We start from the raw sequence: 19,230 nt of genomic DNA on the forward strand, positions 1-19,230 counted from the left end.
GCCAAAGAGATCCAGCAGATCTTTTCCACTCACATTATTTCTGTGAGGTAGGCAGAAGTTTAATGCTATGTACCATCATTTGAGGAGGTGAAGTATAAATTCAAAGATATGCAACTTGACAGCAGCAACATATATTGACAAACAACCCATGTGGCTTTTCCTCCCATTAAGGTTTGTGACTCAAAATAACTAAGAGTAAAACACTACTTACTTTATAATACAATATATTAACATTTCCCCCTTTTTGGTTCTATTCTAAAATTTAGAAATTAAGATAAATTATTTAAAATTCATAATATCACTTTATTGTCTTCAGAATTTTATCTGGCACTCTTATGTGTTTGTGCAAGTAAAAGTGAAAGTTCCAAATGTCACAAAGATATATTTTGCCATAAGGAAAGTGGACAAGAATGGACGTATTATATTTCTTATTAAGAATATATTGCATAACCCCTGCACAGTCAGAGAAAATAAAAAGTTACTTATATAATCCGATTTTGATTTCCAAAACTGAAGCACTCTACATACATATGCATTTAAAATTCTTAAATAACCGTCAAAGTTGCATGAAACAAACAAGATTATGTCTTCTTACTCCTTAAAACATTTTAGATTCACAAAGCTTGATGTTAGCTTTCAAATATAGGAATTAAAAAAGAGTATCTAAATACATAAGAGATTTATAAATGTATAGTTAATTTAAATGTGATATGAACCTCTTTGCTTTAGATAAATGCTACTTCCTATTTTACACATATTTTAATGTCAGCTAGCAACCCTAAATTTACAGGGCATGGCTTCCTAAACAAGATAGATCAGAAAATAATCATGAAATTATTGAATTTAAAAACATTTGTATTTATCTGAATATTTCTCTCATTTTTTGTAAAAGAATTGAAAAAAAAACATTAAACTTTTAAACAGTATCTAATATGGGTAATGTAGAAAAAAATAAGTTATCGATGAAATCATGTAACCAGACATAGCAAAATAAACAGCTAAGCAAATCTGAAACTTGAAATTTTAAAACATAAAGCAAACGACATATGGTAAATCTAGAACTGGATGGATGAGATTCATAGCTTAGAAATATAGTCATAGTTATCTATAATTTATCTTTTTAACTATACACTAGAATTTTGAGATTTCTAAGCATATGTGCCTTTGATCAATTTAATTGACTGCAAATTAGTTGATAGTCAAAAATTCAAAACTTAATAGCCTGAAGTGTAATTATCTAACTCCACATAATTTAATCATTTTTAAAAATATAACATTCTCAGATTATCAAATCCCAAAGTACCTATGTCAAATGTACTTTAGTCAGTACCAGGCTCATGGGAGCTTATAATTTATAGGCTAGGACTTTGTGAACTGGGGGCTGGGGTGGCATAGTTCATGTTAGGTGTCTCAAGATATGTCCAAGCCCAGGGCAATAGAGCCAACAGGAATCCAGGAAGGCAGGCACCAGTGACGCCACCAACAAAATCACAGTCAGAGGTTCAGAATCCAAGAGCTATAGTTTAAGAAAAGCAATAGAGAGAAGTAGCCAATGGCCAGGAATCTCAGAAAGAAACCCAAAGGCACAAGAATAGATGCAAGAAGACCTTGATCACTGGGTCCCTGTTCTGTCCCAGACAGGTCACTTATTGATCACCTTCCTGAGCCAAAATCGGTTCCAAAGTTACTATGAGCTCTGGGCTGAACCAGGATAAAAAGCAAAGATTTAGACAAGACAGCTTTATCACTTCATTGCTCTCTACAAATAGAGTGGTAGAAGGGAGAATAGTTCTTTTCAATATTAATTATGACTTTGGTGAATACAAAGCTTACATGCTAGCACTAAAGGCACGGAAAATATTTTCAATAATGCCCCAAAAACATGCCTTTGGCCAACAAGTAACACAGGTACATGTGTGCATTAGCCTTCCAGCCTATATGTAGTCGTAACTTTCACAACTGTATCTTCATTGAAATAAAAGTGAGAAATGCTGAAGCTGAAACTCTTGACTCCAGAGTAGCATCAATGAATCAGTATGGAAAGAGAAGAAAGTTAGGACTTCTCTTTAACAAAAATGCATTGCCCCATAACATGACAGACAAAAGAAAGACAGATAGATCTAAATCTGATCTAAATATCCTAGAAAACATAGAATCGAGGCATCATTTCAAATCATCTTGCTTTGGAGGTGTTTCACAAGCGAGTCCCATTGACCTTGCCCCAATGATCTGTGAAGTTCAATTCAGTATGGTTGAAGGCAGGATTATCAGTTCCAAGATCCTCCACTGGATGAGATTTATAGCTTATATCATGCTGCTTCTAAAAGAAAATGTTAACATAGTGATTAGGAAAAACAAGAAACTTCATTTGTTCAATGACAAATCATTGTTACTACGGTTTCTATTTCTGTAAACCAGCTTTGTAATCTACCGAGGGAGAGATGTACAACAGATATAAACCAGCAGATGATACAATGACACAGATACACAGAATTGTCAGAGGATAAGATAAATACCTTCCCTGTCCATTTCTGTTAAAAAAAAAAAAAAAAAGAGGCTGAGGACTAGTGTTCTATTCAGGGGATAAAGCCCAGTTTTCTAATTTAAGGTAAATGAAAGTCAACTTACTTTTTTAAAAATATCAAAATTGGATAAAAAGTCCTGTTTGGTTAGTAAGAATCTGGGGTCTAAGTTCTGTTTTCTTCCCCCTGGAGGGAAAACAAAAAACATGATTACATTGCTAAAATGATACCTATAACTACACGTTGACATCCCATCATACAGGCATTTAATTTATATACATTCAACTCTGTGGACTCATAAAAAACATGAAGAGAAAAGGAAACTTTCAAACCATGCTGAAGATTCAGCCCACCGTTCCCCTTCAGTGTCTCACTGTGATAAATATGAGCCTTGTAAGGTGAGAGGGTAAGAGAGAGGGAGGAAAAGAGGGAGAGAGAAAAAAAAATTATAACTAGCTCTTAAAATCAAGGCAACTGCTTCAGCTAGTGCTCAACAAGAGAGTCATCTGCTCCTATTCTGACAGAAAAACTGGCTTAAAAGTATCCTTCATGATCCACCAATAAAATATCAAACCATCTGTCTCTGCTTGAGCTAGCAGAGCTGCCTTTCCCCAATTTTATGGCTGCAAATACTGATATGTGAGAAGAAATGCAGGAACAGACTGGGGTTGTGGCTCAGTGGCAGAGCACTTGCCTAGCATGTGTGAGGCACTGCATTCGATTCTCAGCACCAAGTATCAATAAATAAAAGTCCACTGACAACTACAAAAATATTTTTTTAAAAAAAGAAATCAGGAAATTATGAACTGTTGAATAATTAACTGAAAATTGATATAGTTACTGATGTTTGATTTAAATCCTCTTCCCTAAGGTTTTGCTTCATGAAAAATAATTCTTTATTTGGTAATTTATTTATGGCTCAAGAGGATGCATTTAAAAACTGTCTATGGTTCTCAAATAATCTCTATCCAAATCATCTAGTAGATGTGCTTAGTATGCAGATTTCCAGACTCCAGTCTGGACTGACCAAATTAGAACCCCTGTTTCCAGGGCCACCGAATCCTGATTTCTGCCAAGTTTCCAAGATAATTTTTATGCCCTTTAAAGTGTACGTATCACCACTTTGGTATAAGTACTAGACTTTTAATTATGAGAATCTATATTTTTGGAGATAAGATGAGCTTTAAATTCATCCATTCAACATTACTGAGTACCTACTATGTGATAAGATTCTACTAGCTGCTGCAGAGACAGAGATGAGTAAGACAATCACTGCCATCAGGGTTCGTGGGCTATTTACAAAAATATTTGTCCACATTTAACTGATGAACAGTATGTTTTAAAATATATTTCCTAAGGAACTTTAGAATTATATGTTCCCAGGTTTTTCCAAGGTGTTCACTGCTGGTGTTGAGTAGGAATAAGTCATTTATGAAATTAATGAAGGTATTTTTTTATTATTGGATGTCTTCTCACCTGGATAAAGTATTAGTTTTTAAAATAAAATACATACCTGTGTACAGTTATCAATGTATTTAAGGTGAGGAGAGATTCTGTGTACAGAATCAATGAATTTAAGATGGGGAGGGAATATTCAAAGGGAGTATTCTGATATTCCATTTCCTTTTTTAAAAGTGAGGGTAGACTAAAGTTCAAGGTCAAGTAGTATAAGAAGAGAGAGATGTTTATTCCAGGTCTGAATAATGGTAATTAGTAAGAAAAGTTTAAAATATGTCTTAATAAATATCAAAAGAGGTAAGGAATAAACCTACTGTGCTAGTGGTTTTTACTTAGAAAAAGCACAATACTTTGGGAAAAGAAAGAGAATACTTTAAAATAATCAAGGAGTAACAAGAAGTAACAAACTTTATAATTAATACAATGTCACAGAAGTTTGAAAGACAGTGCTATCCAGGTGTCAAAAAATAACAGTCGATAGTATGTTTTAAAAAGTGGCACAGCTTTGGCAGCTTTGTAGCATAAAGCAAGCAAAGACATCAGACAGATCTGGACAGAGTATAACATTTCAGAGTATTTATAACACCTTGATAAAGAAGGCAGAGCAGGCTTCCCCTAATTTGGGTGCTAAGGATGTATTTGTGGGAGGGGATGCGGGGAATTAAGGAGCCCATCCCTTTCCAACTACTACCCCAGCCAGAGTCACCGTGATGTCTTGCTGAGGGCCATTGCCAAGTAGGAATGACGCATCAAAATTTCCTTGCTAGCGTACCCCATGTTAAATGGATTTCACTGTTGACATTGCATGTAAGGTGACCTTGCTCAAGGACCAAGGCGGATCCAGGTTTAGAGCTGATCAGGTTTGAGGAAGTATCCCGATCCTTGAGTTTAAGGCGTTCCCGGTTTAAGACAAGTTTAGGGCGTTCCCGGTTTAAGACAATAGGGGTTTTAGGGAAATTAGAGGTTGAAGATTATTGCTGCTGGGATTAGGGCGTTCCTGCTGCCTGAGCTCCCGTTGAGTTCTCGTGAGATTCAGAAAGATATTGGAAAAAAGCCTCGTGGAGTAGGTGAATTGGGCGGAGGAGAACTGGGATTGCCCCAGAACATGTGTGTAGAGGCCGGTGTGAGTTCGGGAATAAAGAATTGCTGTTTGAATCGACAAAGCTGTGTGGTGGCTTGTGATCTTGTGCCCAGCCAAGACATTGGCAATGTCTCACCTGGATTACTGCAATAGCCTCCTGCCTGCCTCATTCCCCACAGACTATTCTCAAAACTGGAACAAGTGTACCTTTGAGAATTACTGGAAAATTAATTGAAAAAATTCCACACAGTAGAAATAAAAGACACAGAGATAAAAAATTGGAGAGAAAAGACAAGAAAATAAGAGGAACTATCCATCTCAAACATTTGACTAACAGGAGTTTCCAGAAAGAGAAAACAGAAAATGATAAGAAATTACAAAATAAATAAGACAAGAAAATGCCCCAAACCGGAGGACATGGGTCTTCAGATTAAAAGGGCCCTGCTGAGGGCTGAGGGAAAGTCAATAGTTATGAAAATGGGTCACAGGCAAAGGGTCAGAAGTAGTGAGGCATTGGCAAGCCACAGAAGAGCAGTCACCTATAAGAAAATTAAGACATTCTCTCAGAACACAGGTGAGTTATTTTCAATTTAGTATTTTTTTCAGACATGCAAAGTTTCCAAAACCTCTTCTATTGTGCTTATTCAATTAAGGAAGTAAATAAGAATTAGAACTAGTGGGATATAAGCACCAGCAAACCCAACATAGGAGGGAAGCCAAGAGAATTCACACAATGAAGACAAAATAAATTTATTTCCAGGATAAAAGCTCCATAGCAATTTATACTCTGTGTATTATCAGTTGGATTTTTTAAAAAAACATATGTAGTTTTTAAAGTCTATGAACATTTTTTGGAAGCTTTTATACTATGCTGAGGCATAAAGATTATAATTATTATTCCTTCATGTTTATACCTTTTTACAGCTTACAAAGAACTGGTATGGGACAATGAAAAGTTTCTGGCATAGGGTTGCTATAAAAATAATGTACAGAATCCTTATCTTTGTAGTAGCTACTATATAGTTTTCTTCAAACACTTTAGTTTTCTCTCATAGCAATCTGTGAAGTAGCCTGGTTAACTATTATCCTCATTTTGTACATAAGAAAGCTAAGTTTCAAGGTAGTTATGTGACTTGCCTAGGTTCATGCAGCTGCTAAGTGAAAGATCCAAAATTCAAACACAAATAGTCTTTCGATTTCAAGTCTGGGCTCTCAAGTTTCCCATGAGTAAAACGGAAGAAATAATTAAACTAGTTGTTAGCAAGATCACAATAAGATAACATTAACAGTTATAACACAGATACAGGAAAAACTGATACACAGGCAAATACACGAATACTAATGTTAAGATAATTACCTGTTGATAAACTGATAAGCATCCCCACAATTATCGTTGTCAAAGTTCCAAGAGTGCTGAAGTACAGATATGATAAAGAATACCAATTATCCATTAGTGGAGTCCTAAAAGATAGCAAAAGCATATCTGAGGATTTCATGTAGGGCTGGGGATGCAGCTCAGTTGCAGAGCACTTGCCTAGCATGCACAATGATTTTATGTAATATTAGTAGTAAAACCTAGTAGGGTTATGGTTGGATATGAGGTGCCCTCCCAAACTGTGCTAATGCAGGGATGTTCAGAGGTGAAATGATTCAGCTATGAGAGCTGTAACCTAATCAGTCCATTCTATTTGAATGGACTGACTGGGTGGTAACCGTAAGCAGGTAGGCATGGCCGGAGGAGGCAGGTTGCTGGGGGAGTGCCCTAGAAAGGCAATCTTCCCTGTAGCCCCTTTTCTTCTCTTTTTCTGTGATTCCTTCCCTCACCATGAGCTGAGTAGTTTTCTTTCACTGGGCCCTTACCCCTTAATGTTCTGCCTCATCTCTGGCCCAGGGCAATAGAGTCGACCATCTGTGGACTGAGACCTTTGAAACCATGAGCCCCCAATAAACTTTTCCTCCTCTATATAAAAGTGATTATTATGGTACCACTCACATATTAAGCCTTGGCTGGTTTATTGGTTTCAGTAATCCAAATGACCATTCTGCCTTAGACTTTTAAACTAAAGGAGATACTTACAGAATTGAGGAAAATGCTAAGAGAAATTCAGAATGTCCTCTTTAGCTTCCCGCAGTCTCACTCTCTTTCTGACTCTAGTGATTTTCCCAGCCCCTCCCATTAGTGCTCTCATCCTTGTCCAGACTGCCTCCCAAGTTTTTTGCCTCTGTCCACATAGCACCTCATTTTGACAGCCAGATGTGCCCCAGACTCTGGAAATACCTTTTCTCTCTACACTTGAAGAGCTTCCCTGCCTTGAACTCCCCTAGTAGTCCCATTAGCAAGCATTCTCATAGCTGAATTCCCTCCATGACAAGAACGGCTTTGCTGATAATGGCTGTGTGGCAACGTTCTTTCTTCCAGGAGTGGGTCCATTTTAAGGAGACACTTTATCTAGACACTTAAGCAATGATTCTCTAATATTGTTATTTTATGCAAGCTGGCACTGTGGCAACACTTTGGGGACAGTGGCCTTATTTTTGCATTCCTCAAAATTATCCACAAGATTTGTGCACTTTAAGCCTGTACTTTTACAAATTCTTGCCCTTACATTGTTGACTATTCAAATAAGACACAGTGTGTATTATTTCATTAAGTGTTCATAGGCTCAAAAATATACTACATACTCAGCGGCTTAGGAGGCTGAGGCAGGAGGATTGGGAGTTCAAAGCCAGCCTCAGCATCTGCAAGGTGCTAAGCAACTCAATGAGACCTTGTATCCAAATAAAATACAAAATAGGGCTGGGGATGAGGCTCACTAGTCGAGTGCCTCCTAGTTTAATTCCCATTCCTGGTACCAAAAAAAAAATACACACACACAAACACACCCACACATACACACAACTAAAAACTCCAGCAAGAATGTCACAGCTGTAACTCATTGGTAGTGTTTTAAAGATTCACAATCTTTCTTTAGTAAGTAGATATTTTAGGCAGCTTTTTTTGCCACTATGACCAAAAGACCTGATGAAAACAATTAGAAGAAGAAAAGTTTATTTGGTTTCATGGTTTCAGAGGTCTCAGTCCATAGATGGCCAACTTCATTACTCTGAGTCTGAGATAAGGCAGGACATCCTGGTGGAAGGGTGTGGCAGAGGAAAGCGGCTCAGAACATCTTATAAGGAAGCAGAGAAAGACTTCTGCCCTCACCTGTTGAGAGCCACAGCCGAAAGGGCCCCAGCAAACTTCCAGCTGCCAGCAAACTTCCAGCTGCCAGCTGATGATTGGCTCACAGCGGCCCCAGCAAACTTCTAGCTGCCAACTGATTGGCTCCTCTGCGGTGATGCTCACTGGGCTGTTTCCCCACCCTTTCAGACCACGGAGCTGCTCATTGGGGGACTTTTTCTGGCTCTGCCTACGCGACCCAGCCAATCAGCCTGAAGAGCAGGAGGAGTGGGGGAGGTTGAAAGGCTTGTGGGAAGCCTGTGGTGGCAGTTGGGCTCTGAAGGTTTTTCCTGAGGAGCTGTGTGGTTTGGCCTGTGTGGTTCTAAAAATAAAGTTTGCTTCTTTTGACAAGTGGCTCCTGAGTTGTGCCCAGCCAGACTGCGGCACTCACCAGGGCTAAAATATATACCCCAAAGGCACACTCCAATGACCCACCTTCTCCAGCCACATCCTACCTGCCTACAGTTACCACCCAGTTAAATCCCTATCAGAGGATTAATGTACTGATTGGTTAAAACTCTCATAACCCCATCATTTCACCTTTAAATTTTCTTGAACTGATTCACACCTGAGCTTTTGGGGGGCAACTATCTAAACCACAACAGTAAAGGATCTATTTCAAAGATGTATAAACAATATTTCTTTATAATTGAGTTTTTCATTGTAAAGTGTTTCAAAGAGAGATAATTCTTTAAGCAGCTAGAGCTGGTGTTTGGTAGAGTTTATCGATAATAGAATTTTTAAATTAATATTCAAGGCTGGGGCTGAGGTTGTGACTCAGTGGTAGAGTGCTTGCCTCATAAGTATGAGGCACTGGGTTTGACCCTTAGCACCAAATTAAAAAAAATGAACAAAATAAAGTTATTAAAAAATATCCAAGTCTCCTTTAGATCTTTTGATAAAACAGAAATTGTTGTACAAATTAAGAAAATACCGATTTTTCTTTTGCGATTGCTGAATAAGATGTTACAGCCAGAAAGCCACATGGGCTATAGCCATTTCAGAATCAGAAAAAACACAGTGTTACAGGCAAAACAAAAAGCAACTGGAGTTCTCTATTTGTCATTTAAATTTTAAAGACAGATTTTAAAACTTAGTACCTTTCAATGTTGTGTACTTGAAAAGCACTAGTAGAAAATGGCATTGCAGTAGCTGTCATCAAATCTGTCCTATTGTACGTGCTGTTGCAGCCATAGGTTTCCAGAGGTAATGGAAGAGTTCTCTCAGGAAGTGGAGGATAAAGTTGAGCTCCAATTCCAACCCATAAGGAAATGGCAAATCCAGCCAAGAGTCCCAAAAGTGCTCCCTAGAGAAAGAAAATGCTTTTGAAAGAAAAATACAGAATGCTTTGAAATGGGAATTAACATTAAGAAGTTAAGTTCAACATGATCCAAGCCCAATTCACCAGCTCCCTTTCTAAAACTCGACTTCCTCAAAGGATTGCTGCCTTTTGTCATGGGTACCCTTGGCCCTGGTCCCTCAGTCCAGACCCTTGTAGACTCTGTAACCCCATTCCCTTTTCCATATCACTTTTAACCAATCATGAATTCCTACCCATTTTTCTTTTCAAATGTCACATACTTTCATTTTTTCCACTATTCCCGTGGCCAATACTTTTCTCTGGCCTTCTCTTTTTCTCATATCCAAAAAATGAAATCACTCACATAATTGGCTACAAGATAACTGTCACCTACATTTCATTTAATCTGAGCAAATAGCACTCCACACGTGCAAAAAAGCATATCAGGTTTATCCTTACATTTAACAACATGCATGATTGTAACTGAGCTGTAGGACAACTAGGGAGAAACTAGCAAACAGTTTTTACAAATGACTGTGATAGTACCCTCAACAAAACCAAGACTTTATAAAGGTAAATGGAGACAGAGAGGGGAGAATTTGGTCAGCCGTGCCCTCTGAAGTTATAAGACTCAGGTATCCCTTTTTCACCAGAAATCCAGTGGTTCTGTTAGCTCTTGAATGATTCATGCTCCCGTTACAAATGACAGGGAAAAAGTAAACCCTGAGCTGGAAAGACCTTCCCTCTGTAGTGAAATTTAGGAATCATGGTCAGTGAGGGTGGCCCGAGCCTTAGGCGCTACATGAAGAGGAAAGGCAGGAGCACCTGAAGTTAGGGGGAAAACAAAAGTGAAATCACAGAGTAGGAGATTGAATGGTGTGTTGATAGGAGAGTGGGAGGGTTGTTGATCAGATCAGGAGATTCATGTTGCAGACAAGGATTTTTGTAAGCTCTTTCATAAACTATTAACTCTTTGAGAGCTGAAATCAGATTTTATTTTCTCCTTCTAGTACCTTTGCACTTACTGGACACATAGTTGGAGCAAAATAAATTTTGAATAAGATGAGATTAGCATAGTTGGTGGCCATCTGAAGACAAGCCAGACTTAGCTTACTCTTAGTGGGATACATGGCTTGATGTTATATTTTGGATATGAGGTGTCCCCCAAAAGCACCTGTACTAATGCAGGAATATTCAGAGGTAAGATAATTAGATTATTAGAAATATAACCTAACTAGTCCACCCCAGTTTGAATGGATTAAATTGAGTGGTTAGGCAGGTAGACCTTACCTGGAGGAAGTAGGTCACTGGGGGTGTGCTCCAGAAAAGTTTAAATGCCCTATAGTCCCTTCCTGTTCTCTATGCTTCCTGGCTGCCATGAACAGAGCAGCTCATTTGTCATACCCTTCCACCATGGAGCTTTGCCTCACCTAGGGCCCAAAGGAACGGAATCAGCCATCCATGTACTGAACCCCTGAAACTATGAGCCAAAATAGACTTTTCCTCCTCTAAGTTATTTTTGTCAGACACTTTGTTCACAGCAATGAATAGCTAACACCCTTGATCAAGGATCCACAAAATTATAAAACTCATGAGGGAAAAATATCCAGAGCTCTACTCCCAAGACAGTGCTTAGCCCACAAATATTCAATGAATGGGGAGAGGGAGGGAGGGAGGGAGGAAGGGAGGGGGAGAGGATTCCAACATGGTGGCGGGCGCGGAGAGATCAAGTCTCTGACCTCTTCAGCTGTGCGGGCATAGGGAGTCGTAAACAATCTAAATTCTGTTTGCTCAGGATCACTAGGCAATGCTGAACTGACGTGGATCTGGGGCGAACAGTCTGGGCCTCTCAGAACACACACTGAGCCCGGATCGGCTGAATTCAAGCTCCCGTTCGCCTGCTTCCTGCAGACAAACAGCTGTGACTCAGCACTAATCCATCCGGCTGAAACAACTGGTCGGCCCTTCTGTTCCTACAGAGGTAAATGCCAACCCAGCCTTCATAGGTAGTGGCCATAGGTTTGAAACGGGGCTTGGGAGAGACAGTAAGGACCCACCCGTTGCATTGGTCACCCAGCAAAGGGAAACAAACTGTCGCCATTTGCAAGAGATACCACCATGGCAGAGAACTGACATCACCAGACTGCGGTGGAGGAGATACCTTCATTGAAACCTGCGGCTACAGGTGTGTAATTCCCTAGCCTTCCCTCTCCACACATCGGGGAAACCTTAAGGGCCCCTCCCAGCTCTCCCGTAAGGACCCCCCCCCCAGCTCTCCTGTGAGCGTGATAGCCAGACCAAGGAAATCAGACGTGGCACGGGACCCGTGGCGCGGAACTCCCGGCTACCACTCCCACCAGTGCTGACAACTGAGGTCTCTTGCACCAGCTACCGGGGGCGTGGCTACTGGAGGGCAAGTAAAATTCCCTGAGGATTCTCAGCCCCAAGCTCTACAAACTTAGGGTCTGAGGGAATGGCAAACTGGGAGAGTGTGCCCAGTCGTTCATGAAAACAGGGCTCCTGGGAGCAGCAGACCTGGCGTGTAGCCAGTATTGTGGTGAGCGGCACCTGTGAGAGGGGCCTGGCTAGAGGAAAAGTGGGGAAGTGACTAGACACAAGAGGAGGCCCTAGGCACTCAGGATTGGAGACTCGCCCAGTCTGGGAGGAGGAGCTGCTGCACAGTGATTGGTTCCCATATTGACAGGAGAAGCTTGGCCTGGTGGGCACAGCGCCACCTACTGGAAGAGAAGTTAATCAAACTCTAAGACTGCATTTATTAGTTTTTTTTTTTCTCTTTTTTTTATTTGGGTTTTTTCTTTCATTTTCATTTTTCTTTCTTGTTGTTTTTTAAATTTTTTTTACAATTTTTTTAAATTTTTTTTCTTGTAATTTTAATTTTAATTTTTTTATTATTATTTTTAAAAAACATTTTTTTTCTTTTTTATTTCCTATTTTTTTTCTTCTTTTGTCTTTTCATTTCTTTTCAATTTTCTTATTCCCCCTTCCTTGAATTCTACCTGCTTAGTCTCATTCTCTTTAGTGACTTCTTCCCTTCCCTTCTAATACCTTTCCTCCCAAGCATCAAATAAATTTATAGGAGTAAACAGTAACTCAGCAGTCAAACAGAACAAGAAGTAACATGAGCAATTTAAAAAACCAAGGAAGAAAAGGAGTACAAACAATGCAGGACAGCCTAAATATTCAGGAGAACCTAGAGTCATCAGAAAAATGGTCATATAAAGAACTCAAGGAACACCTTAGACAGATGGAATGGAACCTTAAAGAGGATACGAGACAGCAAATTCAAGCAGCGAAAGAACACATTGAGAATGAATTACATAAACAGATAAAAGAAGAAGTTAAGCATCTTTATCAGGAGATAGAGATTATAAAAAATAATCAAACAATAATTCTAGAAATGAAGGAAACTATAAACCAAATTAAAAACTCAATTGAGAGTATCACTAACAGAGTGGAGCAAGTAGAAGCCAGAACGTCAGATAATGAAGACAAAATATATCATCTTGAAAAGAGTCTAGCCAACTCAGAAAGGCTGGTAAAAAATCACGAGAAAAACATCCAAGAGTTATGGGATAACATAAAAAAACCAAACTTACGAGTCATCAGGATAGAAGAAGATACAGAGATTCAAACCAAGGAAATGAGTAACCTGCTGAATGAAATAATTACAGAAAACTTTCCAGAAATAAAAAAGGAAACAGATATACAAATTGAAGATGCATACAGGACACCGAGCACACAAAATCACAGTAGACCAACGCCAAGACACATTGTTATGAAGATATCCAATATACAGAACAAAGAGAAAATATTAAAAGCTACAAGAGAAAGGAGACAGATTATATTCAGGGGTAAACCAATAAGGTTAACAACGGATTCATCACAGACGCTGAAAGCAAGAAGGTCATGGAACAATGTATTTCAAACACTGAAAGACAATGGATGCCAACCAAGAATTCTGTATCCAGCAAAATTAAGCTTCAGGTATGAGAACGAAATAAAAATATTTCATGATAAACAAAAGTTAACAGAATTTGCAGCCAGAAAACCAGCATTGCAAAGCATTTTGAGCAAAACACTACACGAGGAAGAAATGAAAAACAATAACCAAAACAATCAGTGGGAAGTGCCTCGGTAAAGACAGAGGGCGAGGGGAAAGATAATCATGGAGAAACAAACTAAATTTTTTTTAAAAAAGGATAAACAATCAAACATGGATGGAAGTACAAACCATATATCAATAGTAACTCTGAATGTTAATGGCTTAAACTCTCAAATAAAGCGACATAGGCTGGTATCATGGATTAAAAAAACAAATCCAACAATATGCTGCCTCCAGGAGACACATCTGATTGGAAAAGACATACACAGGCTGAAGGTGAAAGGTTGGGAAAAAATACACCACGCACACGGTCCTCGTAAGGAAGCCGGGGTGGCCATCCTCATATCGAATAAAATCGACTTCAAGACTAAGTTAATCAAAAGGGATAAAGAAGGACATTATATACTGTTAAAAGGAACCATTCACCAACAAGACATAACAATTATCAATATTTATGCACCAATAATGGTGCTGCGACATTCATAAAACAAATTCTCCTCAAGTTCAAGAATCAAATAGACCACAACACAATAATTATGGGTGACTTCCAACACACCTCTCTCACCATTGGACAGATCCTCCAAACAAAAGTTGAATAAAGAAACTATAGAACTCAATATCACAATCAATAACCTAGACTTAACTGACATATATAGAATATATCAACCATCATCAAATGGATATACTTTTTTCTCAGCAGCACATGGATCCTTCTCAAAAATAGACCATATATTATGTCATAGGGCAACCCTCAGTAAATATAAAGGGGTGGAGATAATACCATGCATTTTATCTGATCATAATGGAATGAAACTGGAAATCAATGATAAAAGAAGGAAGGAAAAATCCTACATCACATGGAAAATGAACAATATATTACTGAATGATCAATGGGTTACAGAAGACATAAAGGAGGAAATCAAAAAATTCTTAGAGATAAATGAAAATACAGACACAACATATGAGAATCTATGGGACACAATGAAAGCAGTTTTAAGAGGGAAATTCATCGACTGGTGGTCATTCCTCAAAAAAAGAAAAAAACAACAAATAAATGAGCTCACACTTCATCTCAAAGCCCTAGAAAAGGAAGAGCAAAACAACAGCAAATGTAGCAGAAGGCAAGAAATAATTAAAATCAGAGCGGAAATCAATGAAATTGAAACAAAAGAAACTTTTGAAAAAATTAACAAAACAAAAAGTTGGTTCTTTGAAAAAATAAATAAGATCGACAGACCTTTAGCCATGCTAACGAAGAGAAGAAGAGAGAGAACTCAAATTACTAACATACGGGATGAAAAAGGCAATATCACAACAGATGCTACAGAAATACAGAAGACAATTAGAAATTATTTTGAAAAGCTATATTCCAATAAAATAGAAGATAGTGAAGACATCGATAAATTTCTTAAGTCATATGATTTGCCCAGACTGAGTCAGGAGGATACACACAATTCGAACAGACCAATATCAATGGATGAAATTGAAGAAGCAATCAAAAGACTACCAACCAAGAAAAGCCCAGGACTGGATGGGTATACAGTGGAGTTTTACAAAACCTTCAAAGAAGAATTAATACCAATACTTTTCAAGTTATTTCAGGAAATAGAAAAAGAGGGAGCTCTGCCAAATTCATTCTATGAGGCCAACATCACCCTGATTCCGAAACCAGACAAAGACACCTCAAAGAAAGAAAACTACAGACCAATATCTCTAATGAACCTAGATGCAAAAATCCTCAATAAAATTCTGGCGAATCGAATACAAAAACACATTAAAAAAATTGTGCACCATGGTCAAGTAGGATTCATCCCTGGGATGCAAGGATGGTTCAATATACGGAAATCAATAAATGTTATTCACCACATCAATAGACTTAAAGATAAGAACCATATGATCATCTCGATAGACGCAGAGAAAGCATTCGACAAAGTACAGCATCCCTTTATGTTCAAAACATTAGAAAAACTAGGGATAACAGGAACTTACCTTGACATTGTAAAAGCTATCTATGCTAAGCCTCAGGCTAGCATCATTCTGAATGGACAAAAGTTGAAGGCATTCCCTCTAAAATCTGGAACAAGACAGGGATGCGCTCTCTCACCACTTCTATTTAATTTAGTCCTTGAAATACTAGCCAGAGCAATTAGACAGACAAAAGAAATTAAAGGCATAAAAATAGGAAAAGAAGAACTTAAATTATCACTATTTGCGGATGACATGATTCTATACTTAGAAGACCCAAAAGGGTCTACAAATAAACTACTAGAGCTAATGAATGAATTCAGCAAAGTGGCAGGATATAAAATCAACACGCATAAATCAAAGGCATTTCTGTATATCAGCGACAAAACTTCTGAAATGGAAATGAGGAAAAACACTCCATTCACAATATCCTCAAAAAAAATAAAATACTTGGGAATCAACCTAACAAAAGAGGTGAAAGACCTATACAATGAAAACTACAGAACCCTAAAGAGAGAAGTAGAAGAGGATCTTAGAAGATGGAAAAATATACCCTGTTCATGGATAGGCAGAACTAATATTATCAAAATGGCGATATTACCAAAAGTTCTCTATAGGTTTAATGCGATACCAATCAAAATCCCAACGGCATTTCTTGTAGAAATAGATAAAGCAATCAGGAAATTCATATGGAAAAATAAAAGACCCAGAATAGCAAAAGCAATTCTAAGCAGGAAGTGTGAATCAGGCGGTATAGCGATACCAGATTTCAAACTATATTACAGAGCAATAGTGACAAAAACAGCATGGTACTGGTACCAAAACAGGCGGGTGGACCAATGGTATAGAATAGAGGACACAGAGACTAATCCACAAAGTTACAACTATCTTATATTTGATAAAGGGGCTAAAAGCATGCAATGGTGGAAGGATAGCATCTTCAACAAATGGTGTTGGGAAAACTGGAAAACCATATGCAACAAAATGAAACTGAATCCCTTTCTCTCACCATGCACAAAAGTTAACTCAAAATGGATCAAGGAGCTTGATATCAAATCAGAGACTCTGCGTCTGATAGAAGAAAAAGTTGGCTCCGATCTACATATTGTGGGGTCGGGCTCCAAATTCCTTAATAGGACACCCATAGCACAAGAGTTAATAACAAGAATCAACAAATGGGACTTACTTAAACTAAAATGTTTTTTCTCAGCAAGAGAAACAATAAAAGAGGTAAATAGGGAGCCTACATCCTGGGAACAAATTTTTACTCCTCACACTTCAGATAGAGCCCTAATATCCAGAGTATACAAAGAATTCAAAAACTAGACAATAAGAAAACAAATAACCCAGTCAACAAATGGGCCAAGGACCTGAACAGACACTTCTCAGAAGAGGATATACAATCAATCAACAAGTACATGAAAAAATGCTCAACATCTCTAGCAGTCAGAGAAATGCAAATCAAAACCACCCTAAGATACCATCTTACTCCAGTAAGATTGGCAGCCACTATGAAGTCAAACAACAACAAGTGCTGGCGAGGATGTGGAGAAAAGGGTACTCTTGTACATTGCTGGTGGGACTGCAAACGGGTGCGGCCAATTTGGAAAGCAGTATGGAGATTCCTGGGAAAGCTGGGAATGGAACCACCATTTGACCCTGCTATTGCCCTTCTTGGACTATTCCCTGAAGACCTTAAAAGAGCATGCTACAGGGATACTGCCACATCGATGTTCATAACAGCACAATTCACAATAGCTAGACTGAGGAACCAACCCAGATGCCCTTCAATAGATGAATGGATAAAAAAAATGTGGCATTTATACCCCATGGAGTATTACGCAGCACTGAAAAATGACAAAATCATGGAATTTGCAGGGAAATGGATGGCACTAGAGCAGATTATGCTTAGTGAAGCTAGCCAATCCCTTAAAAAACAAATACCAAATGTCTTCTTTGATATAATGAGAGCAACTATGAACAGAGTAGGGAGGAAGAGCAGGAAGAAAAGATTAACTTGAAACAGAGACATGAGATGGGAGGGAAAGAGAGAGAAAAGGGAAATTGCATGGAAATGAAGGGAGACCCTCATTGCTATACAAAATTACATATAAGAGGTTGTGAGGGGAATGGGAAAATAAACAAGGAGAGAAACGAATTACAGTAGATGGGGTAGAGAGAGAAGATGTGAGGGAAGGGGAGGGGAGATAGTAGGGGATAGGAAAGGTAGCAGAATACAACAATTACTAATAGGGCATTATGTAAAATTGTGGTTGTGTAACCGATGTGATTCTGCATCTGCATTTGGGGTAAAATTGGTAGTTCATAACCCACTTCAATCTAATGTATGAAATATGATATGTCAAGAGCTTTGTAATGTTGTGAACAACCAATAAAAAAATAAAATTAAATAAATAAATAAATAAATAAATAAAAGGGAAGGGGGAGAGAGAGAGAGAGAGAGAGAGAGAGAGAGAGAGAGAGAGAGAGACATTCCAAAAAAGGAAGGTGGATAATCTATAGTAAGAAGAGATGCTTCTATGGGAAGAAAAATAAAATATTATTCTCCTCACCTCCTCTTCAAAAAAGCAAGTAGGACTTAGACATCTACAGCTCCTTTGGAGGACATTTGTGGTAGCAAAAAATGTCAAGAACCAAAAGCTGATCTTTCTTTTTTTCTCAGACACTCAACAAACCATTATGCATTTCATAATACAAAGAATCTTATCAAAGCTTCAAACTGCCTGAGCATGACACACAGTACTCTTTAATTGTGTGAATTTCTACCAAACTAACTTTTTCATGATACTTCATTGATAATTTTATTAAAATAATAATGATAACAGCCCTTATTAATATCTGCCAATTGCCAATGCCTTATAAGAAAAATATAATTCTGCATGTTGAGTGTCCAATAGTTACTCTATAAACATCTGTCATAAGTACACATACATTCTTATTTTTTCCTGAACTTCATCATATAGCAGAACCGAACCAGTGAACTTTCTCCTTTCAGAGAAGTAGCTTTGAGAGTATAAATTTATATTTCATTTATTCCAAATAAAATTTATATTCTAAGCCTAGACATGACTATGTAAGAAAACAGAGATATTACCTCTTTCTGGATAATATTCCTAATTATAATCACCTCTTATGGGCTAGACACCATGTTTTGAAGGTATAGTTATAATTATCAGATGTACAATCTTTATGGTGAAAATCTTATTACTTCCCTTTCCTGTATTATAACTACTCACAGGTATCCTCAGTTTTATTGTCCTTAAAACTCTCATGTATAAGCCTACTCATCTCCTTCCTTAAATTCTAGCCATTAATTCTTAAGAAGGGCAAGAAAATAAATGCATGAAAACTGTTTCTCCTTTAGCTACATCATGGATACTTAAATTTTCACTGTGTGATTCTTGAAGTTTCTATTCAGCTTTATACACACAAAGTCCCAATGCATAGCCCTTCACTACCCTCCATCAAAGCATCAAAGTCAAGTGAGTAATTTCAGTCACCAGGACAAGTAACAAATGACAGATCTCAAAGCAACCACAT

The 19,230-nt window shown here is 38.0% G+C and overlaps 1 protein-coding gene across 1 annotated transcript in view; it reads right to left on the minus strand.

The window, feature by feature from the left end:
• Positions 1–2,194: 2,194 nt before the first annotated feature.
• Positions 2,195–19,230, minus strand: part of SLC5A8 (solute carrier family 5 member 8) — a gene marked incomplete at both ends in the record, with an annotated part of 51,470 nt that continues 34,434 nt past the window's right edge. The window contains 4 exons of the mRNA XM_081309309.1: positions 2,195–2,320; positions 2,629–2,708; positions 6,419–6,522; positions 9,382–9,587. Of these exons, the coding sequence (XP_081165435.1) occupies positions 2,195–2,320; positions 2,629–2,708; positions 6,419–6,522; positions 9,382–9,587 (516 nt within the window). The remainder of the gene's footprint in view (positions 2,321–2,628; positions 2,709–6,418; positions 6,523–9,381; positions 9,588–19,230) is intronic.

Source organism: Spermophilus citellus (genome assembly GCF_964194105.1).
Source record: "Spermophilus citellus genome assembly, chromosome: 10".
NCBI lineage: Eukaryota > Metazoa > Chordata > Mammalia > Rodentia > Sciuridae > Spermophilus > Spermophilus citellus.